This window comes from Plecotus auritus (assembly GCF_963455305.1).
Source record: "Plecotus auritus genome assembly, chromosome: 8".
NCBI classification, from domain to species: Eukaryota; Metazoa; Chordata; class Mammalia; order Chiroptera; family Vespertilionidae; genus Plecotus; species Plecotus auritus.
The window spans coordinates 159,966,113-159,983,923 of NC_137782.1; the positions used below are offsets into that span (position 1 = coordinate 159,966,113).

General features: G+C 38.2%; 1 protein-coding gene across 4 annotated transcripts in view; it reads right to left on the minus strand.

Moving 5' to 3' along the window:
- The window catches only part of SLC30A6 (solute carrier family 30 member 6), a 37,778-nt gene that overhangs the window by 5,880 nt on the left and 14,087 nt on the right, over positions 1 to 17,811 (minus strand). For 2 of the 4 annotated variants that reach the window (XR_013961436.1, XR_013961437.1), the window contains exons 10-15: positions 15,869 to 15,917; positions 15,439 to 15,558; positions 13,780 to 13,882; positions 12,859 to 12,906; positions 11,804 to 11,872; positions 1,081 to 3,960 (exon numbers count right to left, since the gene is read on the minus strand). Coding sequence is in view for 2 of the 4 variants with exons in the window: in XM_080684480.1 (XP_080540606.1) it covers positions 3,460 to 3,960; positions 11,804 to 11,872; positions 12,859 to 12,906; positions 13,780 to 13,882; positions 15,439 to 15,558; positions 15,869 to 15,917 (890 nt within the window). In the remaining 2 variants the exon portion in view is untranslated. Of the gene's footprint in view, positions 1 to 89; positions 3,961 to 11,803; positions 11,873 to 12,858; positions 12,907 to 13,779; positions 13,883 to 15,438; positions 15,559 to 15,868; positions 15,918 to 17,811 lie in introns of those variants that run through there. The other 2 variants (XM_080684480.1, XM_080684479.1) reach the window with 1 other exon arrangement.

Sequence of the window (17,811 nt, forward strand, 5' to 3'; positions counted from 1 at the left end):
GTACTAGATTCTCAACAAATATTTGCTAAATATGAGAATTAAATTACCAATAAACAGCTATTGAATAAAGAAGCCAGATTTATTTAAAATCATAAAACTCCATGTCTGTTCTTTATTCAAAAAGTTTAATGCAAACAATTTGGAATGTGAAAAGCATTTTCTTATATGAAAAGCAGATTAGACTCCCAAAAAAGATTGGCATTCTTTAGTCAAGCAAAAAAAATTGGCAGTTTATGAACAGCTAAATGTCTTGAAATTGAGTCCACCCCAGTTGCTGACACATGTATGTAATTTCAACTGTGACTTCAGAGATTAAGGAAGAAATAAAAACGCACCCCATTCTTTCATTACTCTATGGAAGCTAAAGGTACTTGTTCCTCATCTTTTCTTCAACACTCCGCAAAAAAAATCCTTTGTGACAGTAAGACTATTTTCTGGTTTTGATATTAACAAATACAAAGGAGCATCATGTGTGAAAATTTACCTGTGATTGATGCCTAGAAGTTGAATTGAAAGAGTCATAGGCTTTTTATAATTTTGTTTATATATACTTCCAAATTGCCCTCCTGTACCACTTACTCAATATTTTTCTTCAGTTTGTCTTAGGTTTAACATCATGTACTTCAATTTTCATCCTAAGTAGTGATATCGTGAAACCACGGGTTTTATGTGTTGTTTTTTAATGCAGATTAAAAGATATAATAAAAAAATAATCCTTTCTCACAAAGAAAGAAGACTAAGAAAAATTTTTAAACAGATTTAAAAGATTTATTCGAAGCAAGTCTAAAATAAACTAATTCCTAAATGGTGTTAGCCTTCGGTTCACCTTCTATTCTCATGGCACCTCAAATTAATGGCTTAGGTGTTGGTGTAGGTAACTGGGCCTATATGTTGAGGTAGTCACTGGAAAGAAATTCTGGGTACAATATTGCTTAGCAACTGGGCACATATTCTGTAGATTCAGTCATAAAATTTTAGAGCTGATAGTTTATAGATCCTAATTCATTCCCCACCCTATCTTTACAGATGAGAAAGCTCAGGGAAGTTAAATGACTTGCCCATGGTTACAAAACTACTTACATAGTGGCAGTATCAGTTTTGGAATCCAATTCTTGTCTTCCAGTCCAATGTTTTTTCCATTACAAACAGTGATTTCTCAAATAGGGTTCATCATACTCCATGAAGCTTGCTCTTAAATCACAAACCATGGGGCAAGTATTTAATTTGAACTTTTTTTTTTTTTTTTTGTCTAGCTTCAAGTAACTCCATGGCAAGATTTACCAGTAAGGCTACTGTCTAAAGGCCTATGCTGGCCAAATTTCTTGTTTTCATATCCGGAAGCTGGCCAGAGCTTGGCAAATGAGAGGTTATATAATAATGCAAGGACCAAAGTCACCTATAGCAGTTGGCAGTACTGAAGTTCAGCAAGTAGAGCCAATTCCTTCAAAACCCACAGGCAGCTTCTCAAATAGTGTAGGTTGGCATGAAAGCACCTTTGGTAGGACAACTGCAAAGATGTTGCTTCTGAGTGGGTGTTGAGGAAGTGGGCATTTAACCTCACACAGAGCTGTGTTCAGAACCTGGACACTTTGAAAATCCCATAGGGATGGAGATGTGCATACGGTGGCAGCACATACATCTGAATCATCCCTCAGTACATGGCAGTTCTTCAGATTTCATGCAAGACCCGAATTCACATTTAGAAGAGGTCAATGGAGGAAAAACCACCCTGTAATGGTAGACCAATAACAGGCAATAGTAATAGTTGGAGAACATAAGACAAAGGACAAGAAACAGGTTGCCTTATTACATTTGACAAAGTTTCCTTTTCACCAACAGTCAAAGTAATGTGGACTCTATTTCTTCAGTAGGTAAAATGCCTGAACAGGGTCGCAGATGCCAAGACAATGACCAACTCCTCAGCAAGCAAAGGGTATTTAGGACATGGTCATTTATTACCACAGGATTAACTACTTGTGATAGAGATGGCTTCTTAGATGTTACTCCACAGTGAAGAAATAGGATTTGGAAGTGTTGCTCATATTTAAAAGAGGATGAGTTGATTGGAGAAACTGTCGCAAATTCTACAGGAACAGAAATCTTCTCTAGATAGCTGGGTGATGGCTGGAAAAGTCACAAATATCCAGGAGTCACTGGATTCCAGAAAAGTTGAATCCACTCTTAAAATCCCTTCTTAAAACCCTAACCATAAAACTCATGATATAATGAGAAAACCTCAGGTAATTGCTGCTTGTTATATTTTTTTATATGTAATATTGGCCACATTAGAAAGCTCTTAACATTTTCACTTGGAAAGTAATAAAAACAAGTTAAAAACTGCCTGTAGCAAGCCTGAAAATACTGTACTCTATAAACTAAGATCCATTATCTTTTGGTAAGAATTTATAATCTCAAACTGATTGTGCAACTTTGAAAAGATATCAAATCCCGTATTATAACATATGTTGAATTCCATATATTTTGGTAACATATTTGATATGTTTTGTTTAAAAAATGAGAAATTAAGTTAACCAATGTAAGTTACAAAAAAGATAAAGTCCATCATTATGTCAGAATCTGATTATGTGTAAGAGACAAAACTGGAATTCCTTTATTGCACATCACCAAAGGATTTGGTACTTATTAACCAGAATAAAACACTTTGAGAACCATGGATTATTTACAAATGTACTGAAATTTTTAAATGACAAAAACTAGGTAGTATGCCCTAGCCAGTTTGGCCCAGTGGATAGAGTGTCAACCTGCAGAATGCAGGTACCAGGTTCAATTCCAGTCAGGGGCACATGCCCGGATTGTGGGCTCGATCTCCATTGCAGGAGGCGGCCAATCGATGATTCTTTCATCACTAACTCTCCCTCTCTGAAATCAATAAAAATATATTAAAAAACCCAAAACTAGGTAGAATATATTCTAAAATTTCTGATAAAAATTTTTGCTTTTACTTTGCAAGACAGAATTCAGAGGACCTCAAAGGAAAATGTAGCAATTAAGTTTGGAAAAGCCATAAAAGAGGACTTTTTTACTTTTAGGCTGGATATTTTTATCCTTTCTTAAAATGTGTATCATTATTCAAGATGCAGGTTTATAAACTTCACTGAAGACAATATAATGTGACAGATCTACTCCATCAAATGGTTCTCTTGTAATCTCATATCACACTGTAGTCAACTTCAAAACCAAAGATAGCAAAATTCAAATTTAGAGAAATACACTTTCTAAAGGAAGCCTATTTAAAGCCTACAACATTTAGAAGTTTCTCACTGTTCTAACTATATCTTACAAAAATATAGTTTCATTGGTTTCATATAATGTGAACTAGCCTACTATTCTCTAACATTTACAACAAATGATTGAACAGTCAATGCAAAGTTGGATTACTAAGTAAATTGGAAGTCAAGGAGTCAATATTCCTCATAAAATAAATTAAATCACAGTATGTCATGGTCTTGGTTGTCCAATTCTATTGTTAGTTCCATATCTACTTGGTATATTTGTAAAACCAGTCCTGAATCCTTGGGTTGCTCCAATTCCTGGAACTCCAAGTCCTTGATTAACCATGCTGCTATAAGGTATCTGTCCATGATTAAGTCCCAAACCATAAGGTCTTGTTTGTGTGTTTAGAAGAATAACTGGGTTCACATTTTTTCCAGGGGTGTTAAATGAAAATTCTGGAGGTGGACTACTTGGTTTAGTTGGAGTTGATGTGACAGGGTTCGACTCATCAATACCCTTTAAAGGAGGCATGGGTATTATGTGATGATCTGAAAAATTTAGGACATTGGCTGCAACAGGCCCCGATGGTAAAGAGGGCCTTATCCAGTCATCCTTGAAAATCTGAACAGTCAGCGTAGACACTAGAGTGTATAGTCTGTTGGTCACATGAGCAAGAACCATTTGTTCATTTGCATCTCGGCGAATTCTTACATGCACTGATCCAGCCTAAAAGGGGCAAAAGAGAGACTGCTTAGAATTACACGACGGAAAATTCCCTTGGAAACGAGCATTTTACTTAAGATTTATTGTAACAGTACTTGGTATTCTCTTTCATTCAAGAGAAAACTTAATGACTTGATATTCCTTAAAGACTACCTAGTAATGATTAACAATGAAATAATTTGTGACTCTTTAAATAAAACATTATCTTTTAATATATATAAAAGAGAAATCCATGTAGGATGAAGACGGGCATATTATAAATGAGGCAGAACATAAATGAAGTATATAAAATGCAACAGAAAGGCAGAAAAAGGAGATATTAACTCAAATTGGGAAAGACGTCAAGAAAAAAATGACATGTGATGATCTAGGGTTGATGGTTAAATGAAATTTCAAAAGGTGGAGATAGGCTTAGGAAATAGCAATTAAAACATGTGGCATGTTTGAGCAAGAATAAGCAATATAAAGAAGCACGAATATTTCAGGGGTCAGAAAAAGAAAGGAAGAAAGGAGGAAAGAGGAAACAAAGAAAGAATGTAAAGAAGAAAGGTAGGTAATGGGGTGAAAAGGAAAGGATAGAAGAGGCATCTAAATATCATGCTAGCTCTAGCCAGTTTGGCTCACTGGATGGAGTGTTGGCCTGGGGACTAAAGGGTCCCAGGTTCGATTCCGGTCAAGGCCATTCCTTGGATGCAGGCACATCCCCAGTAGGGGGTGTGCAGGAGGCAGCTGATCAATGCTTCTCTCTCATCGATGTTTCTAACTCTCTGTCCCTCTCCCTTCTTCTCTGTAAAAAATCAATAAAATATATTTTTTAAAAATATCATGATAATAAGTTTTAGCAACAGCAATAAAATAGAGTTCAGAAAAATTATAGGTATGGATGATTGCCAATGATGTAGGAAATAACTGCAACAGTCTAGTTAAAAATGAAGAGGTCTGAGATAGGACAAACACAGTGGGATCAGAGAGGGACACAGATGGATTCCATGGGTTAGTAGTGGGAGGACATGATACCCAACTGGATGTAATGGATGAGGGAGATGAACTCATCAAAGATAATCTCAAGGTGTCTAGCTTACCTTACATTACTAGGAACATAGAGAGCATAAGGCATTACAATGAGGGTTAGCAAAGGGATTAGCCAAAGAACCCACAGATACAGATAAGGGTGTGGTGATAGCCAGAGAGAAGGGGGGTTTGGGGGTTGAGTGAAGTTGGGCAAAGGCAGGGAAAATGGGGACATCTGTAATAGTATCAATAATAAAAATTTTCAAAAAGTATGTTTATAAATCTGAAAAGACGTTTATCACACATTATGTTTTTAAAGTAGATAAGAAAATAGTAGATACAACAATGATCCTGTTTTGACCAAAACACATACATACAGAAAAATATCAAGCATGACATCACTTATCTCCAAATGGTAGAATTATTATGAATTTTTATTCTCTTCTTTTTGACTTAGTTGTAAGTTCTAACTTTTCTAACAGCTAGGTACTATTTGTATAATAAAATCTTAAATAAAAATATATAGTAAATATAATAAAATACCCAACAGTTATTTCATGTTGATTTCTAGATAAACTCAGATTTTATATAAAAAAAAAATTACAGCAAAACATAAACTGGCCAGTTGGTTTAGTTAGAATGTGCCTGAGTCTATGATTGAACAGTAATAGGAATTACCATTAATCACAAGACTGAGAAAATATCTATGTTGCTTGAATTTGACTTGTAGTTGATTACTTTTAGGTAAGACAAGCCATGTCTAGAAATCAAGGCAGCTTTGGTTTCTCCCTTTTCTTTGCCACTGCCATCTCACTGCTGTCACTATACAAAACTATAAAATATACTGTATCCTCTTTCAATCGGATGTGGAAATCAAAGTAAAATAAGTGGAACCCATTTCCGAGACTCAGTCTCCTATGATTATGGTGTTTGCGTTAATCTATAGCTTTTGTGACAACTATTCTTGGCAGCTCAAAAGCTTGTTTTAGTAATTTCCTTGGTCTTAATTAGGCAATACATCAGTGTAGTTGTTAGATGGCCAAGTTCTGAATAGCTGAGATAACTATTCTCTTTGTTTAAAGCCACCATGCTTAATAAACACTTGTCTACTAATTTATTGATACCAGTATAATTAAAAGAATGATTAAAAATGAACTACATTACTGGAGGAATGCAAATTGGTATAACCATTTTTGGAAAGCAATTTGGCAACTGGCATCAAAGCCATAAAGGGTATAATATTATTTTATTCACAAAAACCCCTTCTAAAAATTAATCTTTTTTTTTAAATATATTTTATTAATTTTTTACAGAGAGGAAGAGAGAGGAGAGGGATAGAGAGCTAGAAACATCGATGAGAGAGAAACATCGATCAGCTGCCTCCTGCACACCCCCCACTGGGGATGTGCCCGCAACCAAGGTACGTGCCCTTGACCGGAATCGAACCCGGGACCCCTCAGTCCGCAGGCTGACGCTCTATCCACTGAGCCAAACCGGTTTCGGCATAAAAATTAATCTTAAAAAAAAAACACACAATTGATCTTTCATTACTGAAGACCAGCTCTCTGTTAGATGATCGGGTTACCTGACCGTTCAGTGTGCCAGTAGCTTGAGCACCCTACCCCCCACACACCTACTTGAGCTCCACCTGGACCTCATGCACTGTCTACTTTTAGGAGAGGCACAGGTTTCACAGGGAAGAGAACAGCCACCACTCAATTGGGGATGCTGCGTGCCCCAGCTCACTGAGCACTGGGGCACTACTACTGAGGCCTCCATTGACTCCTATCCACAAGAAATAGGTCCCAGGGCCTTGTGGCTTGACCTTGGGGCTCCCTTAGGACAGATACGTGTAGCTCAGAACGATCTCAGACAAGAAGGGATCTTTGGGTCTCCAGCCATTCCAGGTGAATTGTATGGTGCAGATCCAATGAGGTGGTGTGGCTGCATCTGTTCGGGCCCACCTCAGGACTTAGCTGGTACAGGGACTACCAACCCAAGATCAGAGTGGTTAAATCATCATGGTTGAATAAGATCTCTCTTGCAGTTAGTTCTCAGATTTCTAATTGTATCCTCACACGGTGTAAAGCCTAAAAATTAATATTAAGGAATAATCACAAGTGTATACAAAGATTACACCAGAGAAATATTCATCCCAGCCAGTTTATATGGTAACAATGTAAAACTGCAGCCATTCATATAATGTGAAACTGCAGCCATTAAAAATTATGTTGGGATTCTTAGAAGATAGCGACAGTGGTGGCACTTTTTTGAAATGCCCCAAATATTCCCATAAATACAGAAACTAAGACAGCAAATCCAAAAACCAATGAACACCATCTACAAAAAGCTAGCTAACATGGTGCTAAGAAAACCCAAATGCAAGCTATAGACCTGCAAGGTATCAGCTTCTGTGGAGGAGCAAGTAATAGTGGATCTGCCTGACCTAAAAACCCTAAAGCAGTAAGCCGGTGCTAGTGGCAATCTAGGACAGAGAATTTGAGAAAGGCAGCTGGGTCTGCAATAAGATATGAAGAACTGGAGTAGTCTGAACCCTAGAACTCTCAAAAGAAACCAAGCAAAGCCCCACATTAAGAAGAAACAACTGGGAACAGAATCCCAATTGAGCGGCACAGTAGAGGCTCAGACACAAATGGAAGGGAAACAGAGCCAGGGGAAAGGAAAAACTTGCACTTCACAGACTCAGCAGAAGAGGGAACTCTAGAGCTATGAATTTAGACATACTACCTTAAACCACCCCTTATTTCTTAAGTTCAGGAAACCTAATTTCATATAAAAAGAAGCCATAGAAAAGAACTGAATCCAAATCCCACACAAAGTAATTATATATAAAAAAAAAACAGAACAGATTAAAAGATCACCAGAAAGATTTACCTACAAAACTGAGAACTACACCCCACTTTATCAAAACAAGCCAAAAAAATGAAACAATTTCAATATAAATTAAAATTAGAAAACCTCAGAAATGAGATAATTAGAAATATAAGAAAAAATTCACTTCAGAAATGAAGACTAAACAAGGAATACAAAAGCAAATAAACACACAAGTATACTGTAGGAGAAATAAAAGGTAAAAAGGGACATTTTAAATATTAAAAGGAAATGCAGATATACAAAAAACCCCACAAAAATCCAAATGAGTACAACAGAAGTTCCCAAAGAAGAAAATCAAAGCAAGAGACCAGAATAAATATTAACAACTATAATTAAAGAAAACTTTCCTGAAAGTTTAAAAATGTTGTTTGTGAAATAATATTATTGAAAGGGTACACTGCATACTTGAAATAATTGACCCAGAATGACCAACACTAAAATTACTAGACTAAAAAAATAAAAATAAAAATAAAATAATTGGGGCATCCAGGTAAAATGATCAAGTCAAATATAAAGGAAAAAACACCCCAAAACAGACTGTGAGTTATCAGGCTTTTTTATTACAGTAACTAGAGGCCTGGTGCACAAAATTCGTACACTGGAGGAGGCGTGTCCCTCAGCCCAGCCTGCACCCTCTCCAATCTGGGACCCCACAGGGACTTGGCCTAAACCAGCAGTCAGATATCCCTCTCACAATCTGGAACTGCTGGCTCCCAACTGCTCACCTGCCTGCCTGCTTGCCTGACTGCCCCTAACCGCTTCTGCCTGCCAGCCTGATCATCCCCTAACCACTCCTCTGCCAGCCTGATTGACGCCTAACTGTTCCCCTGCCGGCCGGGTCACCCCTAACTGCCCTCCCCTGCCGGCCTGGTTGCCCCTAACGGCCCTCCCCTGCCAGCCTGGTCGCCCTGCAACTGCCCTCCATCCCCTGCAGACCGTCGCCCCCAACTGCCCTCTCCTGCCGGCCTGGTTGCCCCCAAATGCCCTCCCCTGCTGGCCTGGTTGCCCCTAACTGCCCTCCCTTGCTGACCTGATCGCCCACAACTGCCCGCCCCTGCCGGCCATCTTGTGACCACATGGGGGAGGCCATCTTGTGCAAGGGCATGATGGTCAATTTGCATATTACCTCTTTATTATATAGGATACTTTATGCCAGAGGTAAATGGAGTAGTATACTTAAGAAACTCAAGGAAACAAAATATATGCTCAGGATTTTATATCTAGCCAAAGTTTTTTCAAGTATAATGTCCACAACTATTTTAAATAATAAAGAATTTAGGGAATGTTGTTCCCCAGGGCCTTTCCTGAAGAATTTACTAGTGGTTGAGTTTGAGATACCAAATGACTAGAGGGGAAGAGTAGGGAGAGGTAGAAACAAGGCAGCCATTTTTCCACTAAAGGAGCTTAAACCTAAAAGTAAAAACTACAGTATGGATAACATCGCTGAGCTGTTGGGCAGCCCTAATTAGCCTACCTCTGGAATTTGTGTTATGTTTGAAAAACCAAATCCTATGGTTTGCTTTTTATAGTGATATGAAAACCTGTTTGTTGTATGTGAAAAGAGCAAACTGTAAAACAGCATGATCTCATTTTCTAAGGAGAATAAATGTATAAGTATAAATACGAAAATATCAATAGCAATTTTCTCTACATGAGAGGGTTATGGTGATTTAATGTTTTTCTGGATATTTTTCTTTATTTTCCTCATCATTCCTGATACAGAAATAAAGTCTCTCTGGTAATGACGTACAATATTGGATGAGAAAACATGAAATTTTATGCTGTAAAAGATGTGTTATTGTAACTCTAACATATTCAGTAAAATCTCCAAAATTAGAACTGCAATGAAAAATAACTGCACCTTGCCCTAGCTGGTTTGGCTCAGTGGATAGAGCATCGGCCTGTGGACTGAAGAGTCCCAGGTTCGATTCCTGTTAAGGGCATATGCCCGGGTTGCAGGCTCATCCCCCAGTAGGAGGAGTGCAGGACACAGCCGATCAATGATTCGCTCTCATCATTGATGTTTCTATCTCTCTCTCCTCTCCCTTCCTTTCTGAAGTCAATAAAAATATATTAAAAAATAATAATTGCACCTTTTACTTTTGCAACATTTTCATATTTAGGAATGTGTGACTGAATTTGCCTTATCTGGACAGTTCAATATTAAGATGATTTGGTGTAAAAGAAAAAAGAAAAACATCCATCCATTAATCTCAATTAGGTTTCTGAGTCCACCTACATTTTATTTATTTTTATTTTTAAAATATATTTTATTGATTTTTTACAGAGAGGAAGGGAGAGGGAGAGAGAGTTAGAAACATCGATGAGAGAGAAACATTGATCAGCTGCCTCCTGCACACCGCCTACTGGGGATGTGCCTGCAACCAAAGTACATGCCCTTGACCAGAATCAAACCTGGGACCCTTCAGTCCGCAGGCTGATGCTCTATCCACTGAGCCAAAACGGTTAGGGCTCCACCTACATTTTAGACTCTATTGAACAAAAACAGAAATCAAAGACTCTATGAGAGCCAAAACCGGTTTGGCTCAGTGGATAGAGCGTCAGCCTGCGGACTGAAGGGTCCCAGGTTCGATTCCGGTCAAGGGCATGTAACTTGGTTGCGGGCACATCCCCAGTGGGAGGTGTGCAGGAGGCAGCTGGTCGATGTTTCTCTCTCATCGATGTTTCTGACTATCTATCACTCTTCCTTCCTCTCTGTAAAAAATCAATAAAATATGTTTAAAAAAAAAAAAAAAAGACTCTATGAGAATTTTAAAGAAATAATTTTTTCAGTTTTGAAAATTATAAAGTATCCTATCTAATAAAAGAGCAATATGCAAATTGACTTTACATCCGCCACACCCACAAGCCATGCCCACCAGCCAATCAGGAGCGAGTATTCAAATTAACCCAGCCAAGATGGCTACAGCCATGGAGCGAGCAGGAGGCTTGGGTTTCCCCAGCAATGGAGGAAGCCAAGCTTTCCGCACACCCTGGCCAGCCCAGGCCTCTGCTCAAGGCTACAAAGTTTCAATTATAGAAGATAAATAAATCCCAACAAAAATGGCAGCAGCCATGGAGCTGGAGAGAGCAGGAGGCTTGAGTTGCCCCCGGCAATGGAGAAAGCTAAGCTTCCGTAGCCCTGGCCTGCCTTGGCCTCCACTCAAGGCTACAAAGTTTCAATTATAGAAGATAAATCCCAACAAAAATGGCTGCAGCCATGGAGCAAGCAGGAGGCTTGGCTCTGCTCAAGGCTACAAAGTTTCAATTATAGAAGATAAATAAATCCCAGATACCAGGGCCTCCGCTTGGGTCGCCAGGGGGCGTGGCCAGCCTGCAAACCACCACAGGCCCCTCGCCCAGGCGGCCCCACACCCCAAAGGAACCCCAACCCTGTTCCAGGACACCCTTCAGGGCCAACCAGCTGGCCCCCACAATATGCAAATTGACCGCCACTCCAACACACAAGATGGCCGCCCCCATGTGGACAAAAGATGGCCGCCACAAGATGGCCAGCAGGGGAGGGCAGTTGGGAGGGAACAGGCCTGCAAGGGAGAGCAGTTGGGAGTGATCAAGCCTGCAGGGGAGGGCAGTTAGGGGAAAACAGGCTGGCAGGGGAGCAGTTAGGCATCAATCAGGCTGGCAGGGGAGTGGTTAGGGGGTGATCAGGCTGGTAGGCAGAAGCGCTTAGGGGCAATCAGGAAGGCAGGCAGGCAAGCAGTTGGGAGCCAGCAGTCCTGAATTGTGAGAGGGATGTCTGACTGCCTGTTTAGGCCCTATCGGGATCGGGCCTAAACGGGCAGTGGGACATCCCTTGAGGGGTCCCAGATTGCAGAGGGTGCAGGCTGGGCTGAGGGACACCCCCCTCCCCCCGTGTAAGAATTTCGTGCACTGGGACTCTAGTGCTTTAAATAACTAAAGTGATATGAAGAAAACATACCAATGAGCCAAAACCTAGGGTCCAAAAATGCTCATTTCGTACTTCCAAAACTCCATCCAAGGTGGATACCTGATAAAAAATACAGAAATGGGGTTGTTTGCATTTGACATATCCAACACAGGTCAGCCACACTCTGGACTTGCTCAGAGCCTAGGAATGACATGTCCAAACCCTTCCTGAGGACACTCATTAGCCGAGAGAAGCCCAGACCACTACTTAAGATATCCTTTCTGCTTGTGCAGTAGAGCCAAGACCTTATTTCTCCAGCTTCCTGTCTGCACCAATCCTTCTAGAATTGGGTCTTTACAGCCCCCACCCCACCTTGTTCAACAGTGTGTGGCTCTTTTCATTGTATCAATATGGCATATATGTATAGCCAGCACTTGTGCTATCAGGTTTTTTTCTTTTCTTTCTTCTCTATCATTTCTTTCTCTGAAATCCCTTTCAACACATTTCTGCAAAACAAAGACTGTTATTTGGATGTGGGTCAAAAGGAAATTCCAAGGCTAGATATACAGTGTGTGGTCCCTGGCGCAGTGGCACAGGCTCCACTAGCCGAGACATGTAACCCGCTCTCTTGATGAGAGTGCCCTTTGTGATACTGACAACCAATATTTTAAAACACTTTTCACATCCAAATAATTCAATTTTCTTGCTCCTTCATTAGTTGGCAGGTGGAAACGTGTAACAATCCAAAAATCTAAACCCACAAATCAAGATGTTAGATGGTGAAGCAATCAACAGATTTAAAAAAGAGCACTGATTTAATCATATCCTTAAGTTTTATTGTAGAATCATAAAAGTTACAGCATTAATATAGGTAGAAGAGTGGTCTATAGATCATTACCTTCCACATCTATTTAAAGTGAATTTGGCTTCCAGACTGAGCAATCCTCAATCTTTCTACTTTTGTCACTATGTTATGTTTCCTAATGAGTTAAGGACACAAATGCCCCTAAAATTCTAGATAGGGTTGGGTTGAATAAAGTATTTTTTGTACCCATTCTTTGCATTCTCTAATTACAAATTTAAATGATTTTATTATTCCATCTTACCTCTCTGAGAAGTTTGTCCAACTGACCAATAACATGGGGTGGTGTTGTCTGGGGGGAAAATAAAACATACATCAAGGGAGATAAAATTTTTTGCAACAATGGTTCAGAAACAAACAATATGGGTCTATACCAACCTTTGCTTTGTTTGACATGTACCCTATCATGATTTAGGAAAGAGAGTTTTCAACTGGCCCACTAGTGGGGCAACATAAAAAACTAGTGCATGCTCACTTCTGATCTTAACAAAGAAGCTGCTATCTCTAGAACAAAGTAAGGCTTAAAGAACTAGGCACTCAACAAAAAACGTTTAAGAAAGTAACATGTTATATAGGGCATGGCACTAAACAACTATTATCTTATTGTTATTTATTTACTGGTCCTGGAGATGGAGATACTGTAAGTTTAAGAAAAGGCATGAGGTAAAGACAGAAGGAAAAGCAAAGCTTCCATACACACCCAATCCTGGGAAACTACCTCTCCATTCAGGTACTTGTCTATAGGTAGCTGGACTTGTCCCATTGTTTTAATAACTAATAATTTGTCACTTAAAATTTTAAGTTTGAAATTTAAAATTCTCACTGATTCAATCACAGAGAAAAAAGAAAACAATCATAACCAGATTATACAATAAATTTATACAAATTAGAGGGAAATAAATATCTAAATACTTTTAAAAAGTAACACTGTTTTCAACTGGAACATTATTAGAGGTAAAAAAAAATTTTAATTTATAATTTTGTTTTATATTACAAATATAGGAATATTTGTGCCTATTTTATGGGACCAGGTAATTTCATCTAGTTCGTAGTATACAAATTTCAGAGATTATTGTTTGGCTTCATTTATAAAAGCCAAAAGTTTCACAATCTGGTAGAAGAACGTGGCTAATATTAAGCATGCACACTGAAAGAAGACCCTTACCTGGAGTAATACTTTCCCACTGTACACGCTCATGGGATACATAGTGCCAAATGTCATCAGAGCAATTGCTATGGCAGAGGCAGTGTCTACAGCAAAATAATTACTAAAAGGAAAAAAATAATTCTAAATTGTAAATGTATGCCTCACTCAACTTCTTACAATTCAGTCTACCGAACATTAATTACCTAAAGGACCATTTTATCACAGGTGATCACTACTGGCAATTGGAACATCTCAAAGGAAAACAGAAAGTTTTCAGAATTGTTTCTTGCCCAAGTTTAGTGGGGGAAAAACTAATAATTATCTGAATTAGTGTGAAGAGATGATGATGAAGAAGAAAATGTGAGCATTTCCTTACTATTTTCAGTCAATCTACTTGTCAACTAGGAAGATTTCATACATGTTCACTTACTGCAACAAATAAAACCCTTCAAATAGTAATTTCTTTTTTTTCTTTTTGAAATCTTTTTTTTTTTTTAAATATATTTTATTGATTTTTTACAGAGAGGAAGGAAGAGGGATAGAGAGTTAGAAACATCGATGAGAGAGAAACATCGATCAGCTGCCTCTTGCACACCTCCTACTGGGGATGTGCCCGCAACCAAGTTACGTGCCCTTGACCGGAATCGAACCTGGGACCTTTCAGTCCACAGGCTGACGCTCTATCCACTGAGCCAAACCGGTTTTGGCCAAATAGTAATTTCTGATACAGAGACACTAATGATTTCATCAGTGATTCTATTAGTTTTCCTGTAAATAATAACTTTCCAATAATTACTATTAAAATTTTTCAAAATTCGCCAGGCGTTTCACAAAATGAGATTGTTCTGAGGTGCAACATCTCAATAGTTCAGGCTGTTCTACTAAGATAAACCCAAATCCCCATGGTTACAAGCACGCTTTTTAACTTTTCCCTACATGCTGGAATAGAGACATGAGTTAAGACCTAGTTCCTGACTTTGAAATAGCAGGAGAAACACATGTGAAAAACATAATAAAGCCCTTTGCATGCAAAGGAGAAGTCCCTATGGAGAATCATGGATGCACATAGGACTGAGTGTCAAGGCTACTGGGGGAGAGATAATGCAGAAAGGCTACATATAAAAAGAGGTGACATTTGAACTGAGTCTGCAAAGAGGAGTGAGATGATGGAAGGAAGAGATTGTAGACATTGAAAGCAGTATGTGCAAGGCCCTGGCGGGGTAGCTCAGTTGGTTAGAGTGTGGTCCCGATAAGCCAAAGCTGCAGGTTTGATCTCCGGTCAGGACACATACAAGAATCAACCAATGAATGCATCAATAAGTAGAAGAACAAATGAGGATTAAAAAACAACTGCTTCACACCTACTTCCTCTTCTCTTCCCTGTCTCAGAAATAGCAAGCTGTGGCTTATTTCTCTTATTTTATCGTCCTCTTGTGTTCCAATCATCAATTAGCAGTAGGGAATTAATTTGGCATTATAGATTGTAATAAAAAAATACTTACTGAATACAACCCCCATACTTTTTCAGATGAAGCTACTTGAGGACAAGACATGACCAAAGTTACATAGGTCATAAGCAAACGTGCTATAAGCTTAACCCCTATCCATCCCATCGATGACCTTAATAGTCAGGCCCCAGGAATGGAAACACACTTTACAGAAATAAAAAATACTTACTTAATTTCAATTAGCATATACGTAATACAAAGAGCAAATGCTCCTGCAAGGTCAATCAAAACAAATGGATTCATTCGGGGAAGGAAGACACTGCTAAGTCCTGGAATAATTCCACACACGCTACGAGTAAAACAAATAAGAGTATTCATTAGCTAGCAGAACTTATGTGATACTGATGAAAATCTTCGAAAAGATGACTTGTCTTTTAATATCATATATCTTTTAAAGAAAGCAGAGGATCTGGCAACAAATCTCACTCATAAAGGTCTCTCTTATATCATCAATTAAAATGAAAAAGGAAGAATAAGAATCTGATCTGTGAGATTCATATATTGACCTCAGCAATGAATCGTGTAAGTTCACATGACATACGCATTTCTTGTGCATTCCTTTAAAATCATGTATATCATGAAACCCCATAACATCTTACCTTCGACTAAGATCTGCAACATGCTCTTGAAGCCAACTTGTACTGGCAGCTTTAAGAAGAAAATACTAAATTATCTATATAGAAGAAATCACTACCACAAATACTTGATTTCTTTAATGTTCAAAATAAGTTTGGCAACAATCCACCTAACATTACAAAAGGACATGTTACTCCTCAAATATAGAACTTGTCCCTCTTTTACACCTTTAAGATACTAAATCAAAAGCAGTTTTGACTACAATATATAGTTGACCTGAAGGAATTAATGAAGTTACACATATCATTACTATTAATTTGACGTTTTAAAGGCTCTTTATACTGTAAAGCATAAAGAGTTTTCTAACCAGTGTGCTGAGAATGGATTATAAGTAAACCAATTATTAATTCCCTCAGCTCTCAGAAAGGCCAGGTGGGGGCCTATTAGGTAGTGTCCTGGACAAGCAGCCTCCAGGCTCAAGTTTCCTCTTACAGTTACCCCAGGTGCTAATCATACTCATTTTTAATGTATACTCTGATAAAAAAGAAAAAAGATTGCCAAACCTTACACAAAAGCCACTGTACTAGTAGTAGAACAGTTAAGAGCAGCTCCAGATGCCAGAATATCTGACTTCAAATTCCATCTCTCCCTTCCCTAGATGTATGGCCTGTCTCAGGCTTCAGTGTAGAATGAAAATATTAAAATAATTTATCTCATATGGTTATAGGGAGAAATGGGTTATTCTATGTAAAGCATTTAGCACAATGCCTAGTAGATACTATTTTCCACTCAAATTTTAGCTAACATCACAAATCATGATGTTTCTGGGAACTTTCATTTCCAACTAATGAAAATACAAACTAGATAACCTTTTTGGAAATGAGTTTGGTAATATATATATAAAAGCTTTTAAAAATACTGTATTTTTAATCCATTTATAATTTATCTCCGGGAATTTATCCTACATGCATACAAGAAATTTAATACAAAAAAGCTGATTAGAATCACAAAATGACTTTTGTGTAAACACAAATAAAGGAATATAAGAAAAAAAAAGCTGATTAGAGCATTATTTGTAAAAAGTAAAGTTGGGAATACATAGGAATAGACTAATGTTTAAAAATATTCATATGACAAAATATTATGAAAGCGTTATTTTTCTTTCCTTTAAACAGGAGAAAATCAAAGTTTAATACATGTGCATGGAGAATTCATAGACATGATAAATCTATGAAAATTCTAAACACAGAGAGGCAACACTGGCTAGATAAGACATTTTTGGACAAAGGGGAAAGGAGTGAAGTGGAATATTACCTTTCAGAAGTGAGAATGGGCAATTTACAGGTAGTTGAAGAGAGAAACACAGGTGGCATGGAAAACCTTGGGAGGTGACTCAGAAACAATGGGACACAGTGGGTATCTAGTTAACAAAGCCATGCCTGAAACTCTATTTGCCAGACTTAATTCAAATTAGGCTAAGGTGCCATCCTAAATTCTCCTTCCTAAAGCAGTTTTATCAGTCTGAACCTTTAGGGCAGGAAAGGGGGAGGGTCAAAGGTTCTTTCTGAGTCTTTTGTTTCTTAATAAGCAGCTTAAATCAATATCCCAAAAAGCAGGGAAGCATTTTTTTCTCCAGACACCGTTAATTGGAAGGAAAAAAAAGGCATAAAATTTTAAATCCATACAATTATAGGTAAGCAAAGATATGTATATGTGCATAAAAAATGAAAGGGTAAAATACAAAGGTTAACAGTTGTTATTTCAGGGTCATATTATCAGTATTCTTTCTCTTCTTGATTCTTTCTGATCTTTACATAGGGATCAGATTGCTTCTAAATCTCAGAATCTTTTTAAAATTTCTGAAGTGAGCATGATACTATTTCAACAATTTGTAAATTTTAAATAATTCTGGCCCTGGCGAGTGTGCTCACTGGTTAGAGCATTGACCCACACACCAAAGGGTCTC